At 39.0% G+C, this 20353-nt stretch overlaps 1 protein-coding gene across 1 annotated transcript; it reads left to right on the forward strand.

Annotated features, from left to right (window-relative positions):
• Positions 1-947: 947 nt before the first annotated feature.
• Positions 948-19700, forward strand: LOC117270702 (N-lysine methyltransferase SMYD2-B-like). Its single transcript, XM_033648452.2, has 12 exons — positions 948-1176; positions 7618-7681; positions 9352-9462; positions 9570-9630; positions 10678-10802; positions 12825-12892; positions 13525-13627; positions 16306-16416; positions 16539-16659; positions 16879-17053; positions 17156-17264; positions 18850-19700. Exons 1-12 carry the CDS (start codon positions 1007-1009, stop codon positions 18928-18930), a joined length of 1299 nt encoding a protein of 432 aa, XP_033504343.1. The 5' UTR covers positions 948-1006; the 3' UTR covers positions 18931-19700.
• The last annotated feature ends 653 nt before the right edge of the window (positions 19701-20353 follow it).

Consider the following 20353-nt stretch of genomic DNA (forward strand, 5'->3'; position numbering starts at 1 on the left):
TATAGTATGTCGTCAGAAATCATGAAAAAACGTCATAGTATAACATGTCATCCAAAATCATGAAAAAAGTCATAGTATAGCATATCGTCCAAAATCACGAAAAAAGTCATAGTATAGCATGTCGTCCAAAATCATGAAAAAAGTCATAGTATAGCATGTCGTCCAAAATCATGAAAAAAGTCATAGTATAGCATGTCGTCCAAAATAATGAAAAAACGTCATAGTATAGCATGTCGTCCAAAATAATGAAAAAACGTCATAGTATAGCATGGTATGAAATAAAAAAAATCATAAGAGTCAAAGTATAATATGCCATAACTTTTTTTATTAAATAGTCATAGTATAGTATGCCATAAAAATGTTAATAAAACAGTCATAGTACAGAATGCCATAGAAATAGGCCATAGTATAGTGTGCCATAAATGTTTTCATTAAACAGTCACAGTATAGGAAGCCATAAAATTTTACATTAAATAGTCATTGTATAGCCTGCTATAAACATTTTCACAAAAGTCATAGTAAAGTATGATCATAGAGTATGACATATAATTTTTTATTAAGTAGTCATAGTATAGCATGTCATTAAACGTTTGTAAATTAAATTACATAAAATAGTCTTAGTATAGTATGCCATATATTTCTATACTTTCGTTTTTTTTAAAAAATCACGATATACTGTGTAATTATTAAAAAGTCATAGTATAATATGCCATTAAAATTGTCATAGTATAGCATGTCATAAAAATGATCACAGTATGCCATAAAACAATCAGTTTTAAAAACACACTACATGGCTTCCTAATTCAGCGTTTGGTTGCCATAATAAAAGTGTTTTCTTTAACCAAACTGCAGCCAGGCTCATCCTGTGCCTTTGGATGCCTCAATGAACTATTATTGGGCGGGGGACGCCCCAATTCTTGGAGCTGAGGGGCCACATCCCACTTTATTCCCGGGTCCTTGTGAGTGAAGGGGTCAGTTTGGAGAAAGACAACCCGAGGGAGGCACCATGACGGGCAGCATCGAGGGACTGGAGAGGTTTGATAGTCCTGGTAAAGGGCGAGGTCTCCGTGTTACCAAACCCTTTAAAGTTGGAGAGCTGCTGTTTTCCAGTCCGGCGTACTCTTTTGTGTTGTCAGCAAAGGAGAGAGGCTACTACTGTGAGTTCTGCTTCACCAGGTAAAGGCGGGTTATTTTTATTCCCACTTGCCGTGACATCGTTTTTCTTTCTGAATTCATTCATTTGAGCGTATCACAACTGTTGTGATGAAAAGCTACCTGACACCATGTGGCTACATATCCTGCACCGCCTCATGACACATGATTATTTACCGGATCTCCAAACATACGGTGATGGCACCACACGCACGCACACGCACGCACGCACGCACGCACACACACACACACACACACACACACACACACACACACACACACACAGGCTCTTTGTCATGAAAATGTCACCCCATCTATTTTGGTTATCTGGTTCATGTATATCCTGTTCCAAAAGTCTACATGCCTTCTCTAACCCGCTGTTGGAGTGCATCAATGGTAAACATGTGCAAATGATTTTCTTACCTGAACATCATGATTATTAGGGTACATAAAACTTTATTTAATTGTTATTTAATTATGTCTGTAGCTGTAATTAATGAAGAGGCTATACATTAAAAAGAATATCTCTGGTGATAAACTTTACAAACACATTCCATTTTATCAGGCATTTAAATCAGTTCCTGGAGTGATCATGTGGTGAGGTAATCAAGCAATCCATAGGTTTATATCATCTAATCTTCATTGTGTTTGCTCGCCAAATGTAAAAAAATTTGTTACAATTTTTAAGCTGATATATTTTGAATATTTAGCTCATTTCCCTCACATTTGAGACAAAAATAAATGAAAAACATGCAATATATGATTGTTAACAATACGTTTATATGTTAAAAAAAGAAAAAAGAAAAAAGATACATTTAAATGTTAAATCTAAATATTAATTTGAATCGAAACATTAAACCAGAGTTTTAATGTAGAAATCTAAATGTCAAATTTGAAGAATTAAAACTGAATTTAAATGTTCTATCAAAATTTAAATGTTTAATTTAATGTTTTTTTAAATGTTAAATTGAAATATTGCATCAAATCTAAATTTCAAATATTAAAACAATCCAAATGTTACATCTAAATGTTAAATCGTAACCTTGAATATTGAAGCTAAATGTTGAATCATAATCCTAAATATTAAAATTTTGATCTAAATGTTGAATCTAAATCTAAATATTAAATCTTGATCTAAATGTTGAATGTAATTGTTGAATCTTAGTCTTAAATATTGAATCTAAATGTTGAATCTTAATCTTAAATGTTAACTCTAAATGTTAAATTGAAATATTGCATCAAATCTAAATTTCAAATATTAAAACAATCCAAATGTTACATCTAAATGTTAAATCCTAAATGTTAAATTGTAAGCTTGAATATTGAAGCTAAATGTTGAATCATAATCCTAAATATTAAAATTTTGATCTAAATGTTGAATCTAAATCTAAATCTTAGATCTTGATCTAAATGTTGAATTTAGTTATTGAATCTTAGTCTTAAATATTGAATCTAAATGTTGAATCTTAATCTTAAATGTTAACTCTAAATGTTAAATTGAAATATTGCATCAAATTTATGTTAAATTTCAAATATTAAAACTAAATTTAAATGTTAAATCAAATTGTAAATGTTAAATCTTAATAATAAAATTAAATTTAAATGTTAAGTCTTCAAATGCTAAATCTAAATGTTAAATCTAAATGAGTTGCTGAATATGGGCCAGGGGACCCATTTAAATTCAACATTTAGATTTAGATTCAGATTTTACATTTATATTTTACATAAATAGATTCTTAGCAATACATTCAACATGTTTTACATGAATTTATTTCTCAAATGTCAGGAAAATTAGCTAAATATTCAAAATATATCAGCAAAAAATTGTAACTTAATTTTTAACCACAGCCTCGTGACCTTTTTAAACAGTTATTACATTGTAATGTTTCATAAAATAAACACACAGCAACAACAACAAAAAAAGCAATAATTTATTGATAACAAATTACAATTCTTCCACCAAGTACTGTAGTTTTTCAGCAACATTTAGCAGAATGGTTGCCTGGCAACATACAGACACAGTGGAAAGTGCAGTGCTTTACTAATCTGTGGTAACATGGGGTACGTCCCAAGTCCCTGAAAATTACTACTAACCACCTAACCTAACCACCTTACCTAACTGTTTAGTCCCTCCCACTTAGGAAAACATGCAAGGAGTCAGGAGTTAGGAGTGAGGAGTGAGGATTGCTGATTAAGAGACATGAGACGGCCTTACTCTGAAGCGTCACGTAAAGCGACGTCCTTTTCTGATGACGGCGGCACAGCTGGATCTGCTGCATAACGGAGCCAGCGCTTGCTGTACATCCCAAGTCACATTATATTCGCTGATCAAAGCCGTAACCCCCACCCCCCGCCGTCATGACTTTGGTCACACACTTTTGCATGTATTACCATTGTTACTGAGTCATTTGCCGAAGTTTGTCGCAATTAAAGAACGGTCTGTAGCCCTGCCACTGTCACTGTGATGAGCATTATTATCATTATTATTATCATCATCATTATTATCACTATTAGTAAATCCACTCGCCATCATTCAGCAAGTCAGCTGCTGAGTGAATAAGACATATCAGACCTGTCAGTCTATCTCAATCAATTCAATTTTATTTATAAAGCCCAGTATCACAAATCACACTTTGCCTCACAGGACTTTACAGCATACGACATCCCTCTGGAAACCTCAGGAAGAGCAACTGAGGAGGGATCCCTCTTCCAGGGTGGACAGACGTGCAATAGATGACGTACAGAACAGATCAACATAATAAATTAACAGTAATCCATATGACACAATGAGACAGAAAGAGAGAGAGACAGGGACAGAGACAGAAAAAGATGCAGGACAGACGGTAATGACAGTAGCTTACAACAACATTAATGAAAGTAATAATATTAATTAATATTAATATTAATATTAATAGGCTAATTAATATTACCTACAAGCTATTAAACATTCCACTCACATGACATGCAGGACAATTAATGATTGGCAAATGTGTTTGTGTGCGTGTGTGCGTGGTGTTATATCAACACGTGTGGTTCTGGACATGAGCAGCTGCACATTTAACAGCCACACATCACCGACAGTCCGCTGAACAACACAACGGGTTGTGAATGAAATAAACTTAATTACAACATTATAGTCTTGCACGAAATATCATTAACGTTAACCTTTGTAGTCACGTAGGCATGAGAATTACAGCGTTTCATTGCAAAGAATGCATGTAACGGGTACTGTTTCTCCGCCATCTCGTTCAAATGAGCCAGACGTAGGGGGCGGGTATTTATACATCAGGGCCTCAAGCTGAAAAAAGACTTCCTGTTAGGAACCTCTCGTGTTACCTTACTCATCGCACCTAACAGATCCCTCCTAACTCCTAACGCTAACTCCTTACTGGCAGGAATAAGAGACATGAGACGGCCTTAAAGATGGCGGACCTCAAACGACTTCCGGTTCAAGTAAGGAGTTAGGAGTTAGCAGTATAAAATAAGAGACTTGGGACGTACCCCTGGAGCTGCAGAAGTTCACCTAAATGGGCTCTAGTATACTTAATGTTAGGATAAAGGAAAGGAAACAAGTTTTCATCTTGTTGCAGTTACATTATAACCGAATATCTATGATAGGTTGGTCTATTATACATGTTCTACTTTCCCATAGCTGTTACAGTGCAGACCTCTTACTTGGTGCGTAACCAGCACTATAACAAAAAACATGTCTTTACAACATAGCAAGAGGTAAGTGAGCATAGTAGGCTGAAAATAAAACATGCAAGCTAACTGAAGCTACATTGTTAACTTAAATAGATGGTGGTGTAGTTTGTCTGCTTTGGATGGAGACAAATGGCTGGTAGATTGGGCAGCACCCACAGCAAAGTGACAGGACACAGTGGGTTATAAATCCCTGTAGGCTTCCTTTGATTCATTTGTATCATCTTTGTGTTTTTTTTTATACATTTATTGAAGGACAGCGTTGCATATGACCACTCTTGTCCAAGCAGATGGTAAATGACTATGAATGATAGGTGACTAATTGGCGCACTAACACTGACATTGTAATGCTGCCACAACAGCTTTGAGCAAGCCTCAGTCAATCATAATCAAGGACTGGAACTATCCATTTTACAGTAACGATAACAATCAGCTACAGTCTAAGCTGTCCTATAATTTTCTTTGTGCTGTAGTCTACAGGTTGGTATGGATGCATCTGTGGAGAAATCAGTAGGCCAGTATACAAGTGATTAGTAGTGTGTGCACAGTAGTGTGTGATTCACACTGAAGCTACTAGGGCTGCCTCTGTCCTTGTCGACTGATAGTCATCATTTATGGCCGTTAGTTAACTAGTTGCCCACATGTTTGCAATATTAATTTAGTTACTAAATTTTTGTCCTCCTGAGACCCTGTGTCCTCATACTAGGACATTAAATTTTGGGTTTACTGGACCTTATACTTCATTCTCTTAACTTAGGCCTATTGTCCTCGTTCATGGACACTTCTTCGTGCCATCTAGTGGTAGTAAGACCACAATACACCAATCCTTGTAAAAACAAGATGGCAGCCATCTCTGCCAAGTCAGTCTGCAGCTGACCCTGACACAAATATGGACAAGGTACAAAACCTGATCAAATTTAATGGCTGACACTTGTTTATTTAGGACGAATGACGTTTGTAGTTTGATATGCCTGACAAATTTTATCAATTTTACAACGGTAACAAGGTAAGACGCTGTTTATTAGAAAGTACTCGTTTGAAGACAAGGAATTTATCATCAGCTCGTTGAAGGATATTGGGTTATTATTATTGTCTTGTTTGAGGATATAGGGACTTTATTATAGTCGATAATGTGTAGTTTTTTTATACTTATCAGATCCTACTAGTCCCAAATAGCTAGGAGAAATTAAAAATATGAACCAAACAAAAGCTCGGGTCTCAGGAAGTTACATTTTGGGCAGGGCAACACAATGGTTTGAGTTGAAGGTGTGTGAAAGAACAGTATTAGTAACATTGTTAACACTGTGCTACATTACAGAGAAATACAAAACCGTACTAATGAACCTTCATTAATATAGGCCTATATTTTATCTACAAGTGCACGTCACACACTGAGCGAGCCGCCTGTTAATGACGCTGTGGGCAAAGCAGTAATGATTGTGCTAAGTGGCTAATGGGCATGTAGCTACTTACATGTTTCAGATGATACGTCATGTTTGCAGTTGATCAATGAAGATGAGTTTACATATCACCTTGGGTTCGTCCTTCACCTTCTCAAAATGATCCCACACTTTGGATTTCCTGCCCGACATGTTATTAACTAGCCTGTGGACCGCAGGTACCAGCCCTGGAAATTAACCTGACTCCTGTCTGACTACTGAGCGAGTTTCATGTTTGCTTGTTTTTTCTGCAACTAAGCAACCAATGAAATCTTGCCGAATAATGACCTTTCTGGTTGACTACCATTTGGTTGATGACCAGGAGGCAGCCCTACTAGCTACTATGATGTTTCCTCTTTAAATCCTTCAGTGACATGTTCTTGCTTTAATGTTCTTCCTTTAAACCGAAAAGTTGGTTATTAAGTGGACAGTTTGGATTCTGGATTGGATTCAACTATCAGGTGACAGAAATTACACATTTGAAAAGCATCACCTGCTTTTTTTCTCAATGGCAAACTACTGTAACTCTGCCCCTAACCTTATTCCTACGGTTACCCAATTCAAGCTCTGTGACCTAGCTGTGACTTCCGAAAGCCATTCAGCATAACCGAACATAAATATGACATCAGTCTTGCATAAATAGACCTTGTTAATGTCAGAGAGATGTCTAGAGGACTTTTGCAGATACAGTTATGCATTGTTTCATCATAGAAGATCAGTGATGTTTGATACAGCTCAGCATGTAGAGCGGAGACTCTGCATGGCTGAGCCGATCGTCAGCGTGAAAGTTGCAGCTACACTTTACATCATGCAGTATGTTCCTGGTTATGTTTACCCAACACTAAGCTGCTTGTTGGACTTGGCCCGACAACAGTAGGTGTCTCAAAATTAAATGAGAGGACTTTTGGACCGCTTAACTTTTCAATGTGGTAGAGAGACAGCTGGTCAGTTATAAGGTCAGCTCTATTAATACCACAGAACGGTTTAAAGCTCTTCATTGCTATCAGTTACGACGGGCCAACAGCAACTGCTGCTCCTTGTCTCAGAGTAATGCAGCAGGATGTTTAAATGGCCATACACACACTGAGGCACACAAGCAGCTAGATACTCACATACAGATTCATTCACAACACTGAAGTGTGATATCTGCAGTCAGATGTTTTGTATGCAGGTTTGAATCCACTGAGCTCTAATGATGGTTGACTGTTGTTTGTGTGTCTAGAGAAGTAAATTATTTAAAGATGTGTGAGGATATTTCAACAACTTTTTAATCATATGCTCTTTGCTTTCCATAAGCTAATAAACCTTGTTTCGTCAATCACAGGAAACAGGGTTTGGCAAGATGTGGGAAATGCAAGAATGCCTTCTACTGCAACGTGAAATGCCAGGTAGGAAAACAGCTGAAAAGGTTAAAGTTTACGATAATGTATTGTTAGTTAAACAGTGATAAAACCAGGCCCACACCTACCTTGGGCTAGCTCTGGATGTAAACTTAATACAGTAGGAACAGTGGTTACATAACCTTCTCGAAACAAGCCACGTCTTAACTGACGGAAATTCACTATATTTAAAAAAAAAAAAAAAAAAAAAAAAAAAAAGGTGTCTTTGACAAACTTGACACCTTTGCGAGTCATTTGCTGTCCATTCAGAGTGGACCGGTGACCCACTTTTGGAGCACAACCCACCAGTTGGGAACAACTGAGCTAAGGCATCAGTTAGCACCAACCATGTTGGCATAGTTTGTCAAGAAGGGGGCTTATTAATGTTCTAAAGTTAGTTAAAATTTTGATGAGAGGAACAACTGTGGCATGGCTCTTTTCAAAGGGGTCCATTGAACTCTCAACTCAAGATATCAGGATGAAAATGGGCTCTATGGTTACCCACAAGTCTTACCTAAACTTAAGAAGGCTTGTTCCCAGTGAATGTTTTGTGCTTTACAATCTACGTACTCCTTCAAACTAAAGCTGTATTTAAGGAAAGGACAACCAGCCTATTGAAGTGAAATGAATCGTCTAACATGTAAATACATAATGCAATACCAGTATTGTTGTGGAACTCAAAATGTTAACTGTAACCATATTAGTCTATACCAGTCAACCTGCAGCTCTGGAGCCACATGCAGCTCTTTAGCCCATCTCCAGTGGCTCCCAGTGGCTTTGACAAAAAAAATTACCAGTATATGAAAATTATTAACATTTTAATTTTTATTAATCATTGTTGTAAGCCTAAAGTGATTCTTACATTCTTTAATTTCAAAAGTGTCAAAGAGCCAATACGACAACAACAATTTCATTCACTTGAACTTAAGTTCATTTCATGAACTTAAGTGTGCGCCATACCTCTTGGACCTGGCGCTTTTTCATCAAAATTTTGCCGAACCTAAACAGTGGCAGCTAGTTTTGAGTCTCCTTGTCTAGGCTAGCGAAGGATTCCAAATCCAAAAAAGAAAAAGTTTGTGGATAGATTTGTTTGCTTTGCCTACCAATGCTGCAAAGTAGAAGTACCAAATAATCATAAATAGCCCACTTTAGACCTATTAATAATGTTGATAGGCTAATTGAGTTACCCTAGAAAAGATTGCTAACCCCTAGTCTACACAGATCAGATAACCAGTAATATTAACTGTAAAAAAAGGAGAAACCAAAGTACGACAGTATGTGATTCCTTGACTCTCATATTGACATAGTGTTCAACTAGCCTATATTCTACTGGCCACCCCAGTGAAAAATTTCTGGGGGCATCACTGAGTGGTTAGAGAGCATTACGCTGCCATATGCAATGAACTGAAATCAGCGAGGGTGCTGAGCAGTCAATGAATGGGTCAGTTTGCACGTGGAGGAGTAAGGGAAACATTAGATTAACACAGTGTGGAGTCACATCTCATCATGCCGCTTAATGCCTCAGCTGGTAATATAGCTGACTATTAAGCTTCTTGATGTGGTGGGACTGAAACTGTAAATATTTGGCTCTGCTGTAGATTCACATCTGAATCTGCTTTAAACTCCAGGGTTGCTTTTTTTCGTGTGCTGTTATGACATTAATGTGTGTTTGTGTGTAGAAAGGGGACTGGGCCATGCACAAGCTGGAGTGCTCTGCCATGACTGCATTCGGAAAGAACTGGTGCCCGTCAGAGATGTCTCGCCTGGTGGCTCGGATTCTCGCCAAGAAGGTTGGCAAGAAGTTAAAAAAAGACACCCTGTCCTCTTGGAGGGTTTTCTGGCAACGTATTTGTGGTTCAATAAGGTCATTTCTGTTAATCATGGCTGTTTTCCACAGAAAACACAGAAAGAAAGATGTGTGTCTGAGAGGATCTTGCTCATAGACGAGATCCAATCACGTGAGTAACTGCTCCTTTAACACACACGCGTGATTTGGAAAGTATTGGATTCAGTACAAAGTGTTCGGAGACTCTGAGTTTGTACTTCAGTCTTAAGTGCCCCCTAGATATCCCTCTTAAAAAAAGCACAACCCATTCAGATAAGGCTGAGATAAACACCCAGGGCCACATCTATATATATCCTATAGATGTGGGTCGAATGGCCATAAGTGTACAGGAGCAGGAGCACACAGTGCTGACTGCATGGGTAAATGTTGTTGGATTGAGTTGTCATTGCTTTGAGGTACAGTTCAAAACCATAAAAAACTATATTAAATAATATTTCCTGACGTTAAAGAAAAGAGTGAATATGGTGAATATGGCAGACATCTCTACGGCCAATATCTCAAACACTTGGCAACTCACACCAAAACGATCTAGACCTATGAATAGCATAGTCATACTTGCCCTCTTACAGTTAAGAGGGCAAATATGACTTTTGATTTGGGGGTGAACTGCCCCTTTACTGCACTATGACTCCTGTAACTAACACTGGGAAGAAGAGCCTGGTTATGTAAGCTGTTAAAAACAGTTTCCTCAGTTTGCCAATGTTTGTTATTTTGATCTTAGGTGTCTGCATGTCTGTGTCGGGGGGGAAAAGTTCAGCTCTCCTATAAAACGCAATGTCAGTGTTAGTGTCTGATGTATAAAATAATTTAAGTCTAGTGTTACATATCAAGAGCAAGACACACACACACACACACACACACACACACACACACACACACTCTGGCGGTTTGTAGTTTATGTACGATGTGGTGACAGTGCATCCCTGCTCTGGCATAGTGAGCATGACGAAGGAAAGAGAGCTCTCCATCCTTGTCTGTTTACAGGCAGAGATTATCATACTGTCCCTGATGAAAACTTATCCAAACAAGAACATTAAAGAAATTTGACATGATTTACCTATAGCGGCAAGACCTCGCAAATAGGGCTTCCTACCCTGGGTTAATCAAATACACATTTGATGAGTATAAATGCTTATTCTGTCCTCTCTTCCCCCAATAGACATAGAGGACATTGATAATGACAAAAGGGAAATGAATGAGGCAGAAGTTGCCGGACTGCATCGTTTTTTCTCCAAAAATTTGGAGTTGCCCGACCACAAAGACCTTCTCACGCTCTACTCCCAGGTACTACAGTCACATAATCGAAATTACTGGTGATAATAATACTTCTTCTTTTCTGTCCTTATATTGTGGTATTAACAAGTTGCTTGTTCATGATTTCCCCTTTTACCACTTGCGTTTAAAGCTGTGGTAGGCAGTTTGATTATGGCAAAAATTCCATAATAAACTTTGAACATATTGTATTTCAGCTGATCTGAAAAAGATATAGACTTCTGCTCCTCCTCTTGGCTCTGTTTTCAGGCTTTAGAAAATCTAGCTCATGCCAGGAGACTTTTGCCAATCACAGGTCACTTCAGAGAGAAGGCACTTCTATTGGCTGTTCTACAAATGTGCAGTGAACGCCTGATTCAGTGGCAAAGAATCCTGCAGAGAAATGTGCTATTCCAGCATCGGCAACAACTGCCTACACTGCAAAGCAGCCCAAACAAGGAAGACAGATGTATCAAAATGAGAGTCTAAGAGTCTGACGATAAACAAAATAAAACACGTGTCAGTATCGGCGCAGCATTTCAGAGATGGAGAGAAAACGTTGCCAATTATCTAGCCTTTTGCTAACTGGAGCTAAAGGCTCACAGCTGCAGCTTCAAGTTCACATTTATGAAACTAACATTAGCTAGAGCCTCCAACCACAGTACGTCCTATGCCTCAATCCCTGCCGCTACACACCATCTCACAAAGAGGAGAGTGGGCAGTGGTTCCCTAGAAAGACCCCCAGTCAGCGGCTGCAGCCACCTTAAATTCAGTCAGCTCAAACCCCATCTCTGAGGAACCGGACAGCTCCAACTCCACTCCAGATCAGCAAACTTTCTGTTGCTGCTGTTACACCAGTCAAGCAGGATTTATACTGCTGCGTTGAATTGACGCTCTACCTATTTCGTAGGCTCTGCGTCGATGTAGAGCCTTCACCGTTCCCTGCGCCGTAGCCTGACGTGCACCTCCCAGAAATGTAACTACATGTCATGGTGACACAGACCTCCTGTCTATTTTTGTAAGCTGAAACCATTTCCCTCTTGGTTTCGGCTTTTAATTACTTAAATTTCATGGATAAGAAACAATAAATTTTGAAGATAATAAAGCCTCCGCAAAATAGCATTTTAAGTCTTGTGTGTAATTTATCCTGGCTTCATGTGAGTAGAGGAAATCTCCGCTCATTGCTAGGCTAATTTATACAATGTAAAATGCCATAGGCTTGTGCTAATAACGTTTGCATGTTACATTTGTTTGCGAGATGTGTTTAGTATAAGACAGTTGTTTTGTCAGTGAATGTTGTGAGTTGTAATGGAGCTAAATTTTGTAATGTTACCTTTGTTAAATGTTACTGTTGTCCCTGGCTTCATATGAGAATAGGAAAAGTCCACAAGCCACTAGGCTAATTTATATAATTGAAAATGCCATAGGCTTGTGCTAAAAACATTAGCATGTTGTATTTGTGGGAAAAATGTGTCCAGATCAAGACAAGTGTTTGTCTGTGAATGCTGCGAGTTATAGTGAAGCTGATTTGTGTACTTGTGTTTGCAATTGTTGCCATTGAGCCATGTTTAATGTGTGTTTAATGTGTGTTTTGAATCAACTAAACTTTCCAGCACTTCACAGAAACCTCACCGCCAGCTAGTGTTTTGGAGGTGTAACTGCAGAGTGACACAGACACTCCACCGCACAAATATAAACGCTTACAATGGCAGAGGCCAAGTGAGTAGGCTACAGCATAGGCTCTGCATAGAGCTTATGCACAAGTGTAAGTCCTGCTTTAGACCCGGTGCAAACGGTGCTGGGGGGTTTGTGCTGGCTGAATTCGAGCTGCTACAGCTGCCGTTCTCATCTGGTGGGAGGGGCCTAGAACAGATAGGTTAGAGTTACAGGAGGAGGGTGAATTTTCAAATTCTGACTTTTTTTTCTTTGCCATTTCTGCCTACCAAAGCTTTAAGAAGAAAGAAATCACAGCAGATTCTATATAATTTGATGTAAAACAGGCAAAAGCTTGAATATATGTATTTGAATTCTCTTCCTGTGTCATTTATTCAACAGGTTGCCTGTAATGGTTTCACTATAGAAGATGATGAACTGTCTCACATGGGTACTGCAGTCTACCCAGAGTAAGAAGGAAAACTCACATGCATACATTCAAGCACATTTTCATTATCTGCAGTGTTTCAGCACCACATGTAAAGGTACGCTGTACACTGTCCATTCTCCCCCTCTCCTTTACAGCTTCTTTTGGGTTTCTCAATGTTACTGTTTTTCTCTAGTTTGGCTTGTTTGGACATGTGCTAGCTCCTTCGTTTTATTTTGGGACATTAGTCATTTGATTTGGAGCCCAGTTGTTGTTCTTGAAATAAACAGACTAGAGAAGGACAGCCATGGAAGCTGGATGCAACAGTTAGCTGTGTTTGTTCTTGCTGTAAAGGTCAGCGCTGAGAGCACCATGTAACAGATATCCAAAGAGGCCTGCATTACAATTCCTAACTTTCTTCTCCAGTCGGTCATTTGGTAGTAAAATTGGCTCCCTGCTGTTGGTGAGGCTGTAAAGTTTTAAAACTGGCTGTGTGAAGGTGAATATGCCCTGTTGGCTCCTTTCTAAACTATTTCCAGCCTGCTACCCAGAAAACTGCAAAGCAGCTAACGTATTTCAGGGAAACTCAAGACTTAAGAAGAGAGAAAGAAAGAGAACTGGGTTTTTACTTTTATCGATTTCTCTCTTCTCTCTTTTGTGTCTGTCTCTCCACAGCATTGCACTAATAAACCACAGCTGTCAACCCAGTGTCATAGTCACATATAAAGGGACATCGGCTGAGGTTCGGGCGGTGCAGGACATGAAGCCTGGAGATGAAGTGAGGAAATGGGACAGCTGCTGTTGGGGGGGTTGAGTTCAGTCTGGGGTTTTTTCCCATGTGTGTGCGTATGACAGTTGGTTTGTTACATCAGCCTGCGCCAAGTCCAACGAAGAAGTTTTACTAAATTACTTTTAAACTAGTAGTAAATATTGTATGTTTAAATCACACAATATCTCCTTTTCATCCTCCAGTAATATAGGAATTCATCAACTTTGAATGACATATAAACCACACATTAGATTGTGACTGTGTTTTGTGGCACATGGAGTTCAAAGGAATAGGTCAACATTTTGGCAATACGCTTATTTGCTTTGTTGCCAGGAGCTGGAAATTACCGCCCGATAAGGTTTTATGCAATGGAAATGTTATCCACTGCTCCAGTAAATAGGAGGAACCTTAGATACGACTTAGCAACAGGAGATATTTCTAGTCTGCTCAGCTCATAGAACTTTTTGGCCCAACTATTAGCCAGAAAGCTAACGTTAGGCTAGCAAGACTCAAAGTCAGTTACGCTGCATACGGTTGACAATTATTAAATAGATTTTGACAGTATGTTTAACAACAAGACTAGCTAGCTATCCAGCCATTGTCCGCAAATCAATATCAAGATTTTCATGAATAAACAATACGCAATGTGTTAATGTTGGCTGCAGTCTAAAGTAGCAGGTTGAATAGTGAATGGGATGTGAAATGATTGCTTAAGTTCAGAGGGGTGGTGAAGTACCTACAGCGTATGTTACAGTCTCCAACCTGTTGTGTTCAGAGGTTGAAACACCGAAGGAACACACTCTGTCGTAAATAAACTGTAAACGGAGACTTTGACTATGTCCCTTACTCAGATTAGAGACAGGCTGATACTGTTACGTAGCTTTGATTTAGAAAGGCGAACAGACAGTTTCACCAGAACTACTTAGAAGGTGTCCATTATAAGTTTTTAACGGACACCCTGCAGCCAGTTAGAATCGAGTATTCATCCAGACCATGGTATAAGTAAGGGATAATGCCCGATGAGGTGTCCATTATCAGTTTTTGATGGCCACAGCCATTATTTGGCTTTATCCCCTACTTATCATAGAAAGTAGAGATGGGAAAATCTGCCTGCATCATCTCTATATCACAATAATTGACGCATTATACGTTGCTTGTTTTAATCCGTGTAAAAACATGTTGAGGTTTTACAGGGGGTTATTTACCAAACTGGTTCTTGGCTGGGCAATTGGAATCAGGTTGTTACATATGGACAGAGCCAGGTTAGCTGTTTCCCTGTTTCCAGTCTTTGTGCTAAACTAAGCTAAAAGGCTGCTGTAGTTGGCCTTGTATGCATCATACAGACATGAGAAAGGTATAAATCTTCTCATATAACCCTGGACATGAAAAAAATAGCCATATTGCCCAGTTTGTCAAATGCTCCCTCTAAATCTTGAGACAAACTTGATAGGTTGTGGTTCTGGTCTCTGTCTCAACACAGGTGCTGTTAGACTAAATGTAATATGAATGAGATAGTAGCTTAAAAATGGAAAAGGAGACTTGATATTGCGAGACTGAAAGGCTTTGGCATTACAGAGGCTGTGATATTATTGCTGTCGGTGTAGAGTACCAGGTCATTGACAGTTCACTTGTCAGTGTGTCAAGACAACACTGGAAAAGAACAGTGTGTGTGGTTTGAAGGAGGAGGTTTGCTCTCTGCCTTAAGTGTTTTCACGCAGGCGAGTGGAAGGGCAGAGAGGTGTGCTCTCGCCAACTTAGGCTTTCCACGCAGGCGCATGGATGAAGCTTTCGGTGTAGGCCCAAGGAAAGGTAGAATGGCCCCAGGACAGAGCCATACCGCCAAATATAATACTGCAAATGAAAATAAAGTTTTCTTTCTTACAGTTAATATTACTAATTATTGGATGTGCATAGAGTAATACCGGTACAGATAACATTTTAATTTTCACCACAATCAATCAAACAATATGTATCTATACATGTTAGATCATTCGTTGTTCTTCAAATAGGCTGGTTGTCTTTTTCTTTACAGAGGACAAATAAACAGCTTTAATTTGAAGGAGTACAGTGATTGTAAGGAAAAAAATATTCACTGGGAACAAGCCTTCTCAAGTTTAAAAACACCGCACAGAAGCCTCCAATAATTTTGAATTAGTGTGAAGGAGGGGAGGTGTGTCAGGTTGGCCGTGGCTCCGTGATCCCTTGGCAATCGCAGTATACTCACTACAATAAACTAGATCAGTGGTCCCCAATTGGGATCCAGATTTTTCCTTACTCATTAGTTCGAGGTCCACACAGTTTGATATATTCACCTTCATACCTGAGTTTGGACATGTCATCAAGCTACTTTGTTGTCTCTGTCAAGTAGCTGTCCGTTAGTCACTCACTCTACAGCGGGGAAACGGCACTTCAAAGTAAAAGCTCTGTGCTGGAAATTCACTGTACCGAGTCACTTGTGGTCTATTCAATTGCGACCCACCAGCTGGGAACCACTGAACTAGACTACACAACTGGATGCAGCAGCTGAATAAAGAGGCCAGTGGGCTTATTTTCAGACTGAGACCTGCAGATTAGGGACCTATCTGGCAGGGAATTAAGATGTTCAGTTAAGAGAGAAAAAAAAATGTTAAGGAAGGAAAGTGTGCATTATTTAAGATTCTCATGTGCTGTGTGCTATTCCCCTCTAGGTGCTCATCAGCTACATAGACCTCCTCTATCCAACAGACGAGCGCAACAACATGCTGAGAGAGTCCTATTACTTCATCTGTGAGTGCCAGGAGTGTAAAACCAGGTCCAAGGTGAGTCACTGCAACAAGTACTGAGTGGAAAAAAGACTGAATCATACAATTGCTAAAAATTTAGAAACAAAACTTCATAGTTTGGTTGACTGTCATGTTCTGTGTCCTGTCTTCACCCCTAGGACAAGGCAAAGTTGAAAGTACGTAAGCGGATCGATCCCATCGAGCCAGACGTCATCAGCAACATGGTGCGCTATGCCAGGAAAACCATGAGAGAGTTCCGGGCCCTTAAACACATGAAGAATATCCTTTAATGTCACTGAATAACACTGTCTGTTGTGCTGCACAATTCATCTGCACAATTTAATTTAAGAACACCTGCAGGTACGTTCAATGCTTATTAAGCTTTCTCATGTAGATGTTCAGCAAAGTAGCTTTCCAGACTCTAGAACATCTGTTTATATGATCAGAGGCTCTTTGAAGTGTCAGCTTGTGGTGATGCATACCTTGACTCAGTGGCACCCCCTAGTGAGTTGCTGGAGATGTGTGAACAGAGCCTGGAGGAGATGGGAGCCGTCTTTGATGACGCCAACGTCTACATGCTCCACATGATGTACCAGGCCATGGGGGTCTGTCTTTACATGGAGGATCCAGACAGAGCTATCAGATACGGCGAGAAGATCCTCAAACATTACAGGTGATGACAAACTGTGAACTCTGAAAATATAGATAAAGATATCAATAAAATACATTACCTTGTATAATTACCTGATTAATGTATGCTCTCTGTCCAATGCAGCAAGCTGTATCCACCCTACTCTCTGAATGTGTCCTCCATGTACCTGAAGCTGGGCAGGCTGTACATGGGCTTAGACAGGCACTCCGAGGGCATCAGCGCTCTGAAGAAGGTAACTGAACTCTTACATCTGACTTCTATACTTAAATACAGCAGCTACAGAGCACTTCTATCCAAGTAAACAATAGTAAATACTGTTTTATGGAGGAAAAATCATTAGGCCTGGGTATCATTTCAAATTTTATTATGATATTAGTTTTAGTACTGATACCAACACATTTTCCAACACCTTACTGAGAGAAATATGAACAAATCCCTTGTTTTAATTTAGCAAAAGCAGCCATCTTTTCAGGTGTTAAAGGGACAGTTCACCCCCAAAACATTTTTTTTTTCGCTTACCTGTAGTGCTATTTATCAATCTTATTTCAATAGTTTTTATGTTATTTATAAGGACGATGCACATTAATCAACATTTCTGTAAATGTGCCAGTGTTAGCCAGCTGGCTAATTTTCAACTGCAGTCACCTTGGCAAGGTGTTTTGAAACCAATACAAGGATAAACTTCACAGGACGAAGACAGCATAAAGACATAAAGATAACATTAACTACAGCAATTAGACAGGATTGAACAGAAGCTTTGCAAAGCAACAGCAGAGCATCAGTACAATACAATAACAACAACAACAACAACAAACAGACATGCAAGCAACACGAAGCACCAACACACAGATTAGCATTACATTCAGCTACATAGATAAAACACAATAGTCATGTGTATGGTCATATGCATGTATGCAACACACAAGCCATGCGACAGAAAGTTATGATATTAATAAAAACAGACATTTCATACATACCCATGTAAAGTTGGCTGCCTGACAACGGGCAAGGACTTAAAGCAAGTTAGCAGCATGTACGCAAGGAATAACAACAGTGTTTCGGTGAGCAGTGTACTGTGTTGATTAGAAATGTTCACGTGTGATTGTGAGTGGTGTGAGTCGCCGAGTGTGGGAGATATCGGCCATAGAGATGTCTGCCTTCTCTTAAATATAATGGAACTTGACAGCAGTGTCTCTTTCCTGAAATCATGACCCAGTTACTCAAGATAATCCACAGGCCTTGTTGTGAGCAGATTCATGTAGGAACTATTTTCTTTCTACCGAACTACACCCGTCAATCACATCACCGCGCAAAAGGAGGCGTGCATCTACTCACAGATGAGAGGCTAGCTCCTGTGCTTGTGACAACGCGAGATGTTAACATTAATGTCCTCCTCCTTGGCTTAGCGGTGCTAAGTGAGCTAGCAGTAGAGGCACACTTTGCCATCTAGTTCCATTATATTCAAGAGAAGGCAGACATCTTTACAGCCGTATCTCCAACACTCGGCAACTCACACCAAAACAATCTAGACTGATAAATAGCACTACAGTTAAGAGAAAAAAAATTGCACTGTCCCTTTAAATGTTGTCTAAACATAAGCAGCGGCTCGAAGAACTTCTGTAAGAAATTTAAATTCTAATCAAGGAATAGGTAACGATCAGAATTTGTGGATGTCAGCTTTCAGTATTTGACAGTTTCAATATTCTGCTTCAAACACGGTGAAGTTGGTTCTAAAAGGTAGTGAAGTTGACACACCCAGGACTAGAAATCATGTACATATTACAACATTTACCAGTGATATTTGTTTGTGTCCACAGGCACTGGCCATAATGGAGGTGGCTCATGGGAAGGATCATTTCTACTTGACAGAACTGCGCAAAGAGATGGCACAAAAATGAAGAGGATGGGAAAAATGCACTTTCCAGTGATTTTGTTAGTGAAGCAAACATAGAGAGCACTCATGTTTTTTTGCAAAGTTATATGCAGTCAGAATAATTGTGAGTTTTGGAAAATGAACTTTACATGTTAGTGTTATGTATGGAAGAACCTTGTAGTTTGTTTAGTGCAGGATGATTTTGTACCAAGCATGCTTTTAATGTTTAGTTATAAAATCCTACAATGTGAACACTGCTTTTTACTCATGTGTTTTAAGAATTGTTTTCCAAATTGTTAACGCTTTCGTGTGTGTTTTGGCTTGTGACTGACGCATCAGCTGGACCCTGCCATCCATCACAGCCGAGTTGTTTACACATGAGAGTCGGGGCGACAATGCAACAAAATCCCCATCAGCCCATCAGGACAGCTGCCTCACCACAAGGGGCCTATTAAAGCTGCAACGTGTGCCCAAGTCACGACAGAGGGCCGGTACAGAGCGCTGTGTTTGCATTAGCACCTTGTGTGAGTGCCCTACGCTAATTAATGTTTCCAGAACTGCAGAAGAAACCCTCTCCGACACACGCACATTATTACCAGCTGACGGAAATGATAAATGAATCTGTGGCCACAGTCTTAAAGAAAATAAGGCTTTATTGCATAATAAGCAAGTACGACAGCTTCATACATGTCTGGGGAGAGAAAAACAAAAAGACTTGATGCACTGAAAACGCATATACAAAACATATGTACACATACTTTGAAAAGTATTTGGGAGTTTTGCCAAAAAGAAAAACAATTCAGGGGAAAAATTAAATATAAACAAACAGTGGAATGCCGTGTGAGAAAATACTGTCACGAAGAGAACAAAAGTGCAACAAAACACTTAAATGTCAAGAGAGCATAAAGCTTATACTTATTTGAGAATATATACATTGAAATATAAAAATGCATGCATAGTTTATTATGTTGCGGTATTTTTAGGGTACCAAGTCAAAAAAAAAGGAAACTATATAAAACATTTGTAGAAATCTTTTTCTCACATGCCCATTATGTACAAAGTTACTTTGGACATGGCTGGCTTTGCATCACGATTCAGAAAAATAAAAAAGGATATTTAATGTAACATGTGAAAGGAAATTCTTCAGTGGAGTTTGGATCAGATTAGTTTAACAGCTGGCTTTGTTTTTTATTGTTGGCGATGTCAATTGTGTCACTTTTTTACTGTTATCCTTCAAAAATGAACCGAGACATCAGTATTCTGCTACTGCCAAATCTTTACCTGAGAGTTAGGTAAATTATTTGAAACGTTAAAGTTGTTCTTACAACAAAACACCAACTATTAAATACGATTAATGGTATACTCTGCAGGATTAAAGTCAGTTACTAGTTGTAAACGTAGAAGTTAAAGTAAAAGCCAACCTTTGATTCATTCTAATTTGGCGTTGC

The sequence above is a fragment of the Epinephelus lanceolatus genome, chromosome 13 (assembly GCF_041903045.1).
Source record: "Epinephelus lanceolatus isolate andai-2023 chromosome 13, ASM4190304v1, whole genome shotgun sequence".
NCBI lineage: Eukaryota > Metazoa > Chordata > Actinopteri > Perciformes > Serranidae > Epinephelus > Epinephelus lanceolatus.

What these genes read in the sequence shown, in the direction of transcription:
- LOC117270702 (XM_033648452.2), top strand. Translation starts at nt 1,007, where the DNA reads ATGACGGGCAGCATCGAGGGACTGGAGAGGTTTGATAGTCCTGGTAAA. An exon ending in CATAGACGAGATCCAATCAC is followed by an intron (nt 9,631 to 10,677) that starts GTGAGTAACTGC and finishes TTCCCCCAATAG; the next exon opens with ACATAGAGGACATTGATAAT. An exon ending in TTCTCACGCTCTACTCCCAG is followed by an intron (nt 10,803 to 12,824) that starts GTACTACAGTCA and finishes TTTATTCAACAG; the next exon opens with GTTGCCTGTAATGGTTTCAC.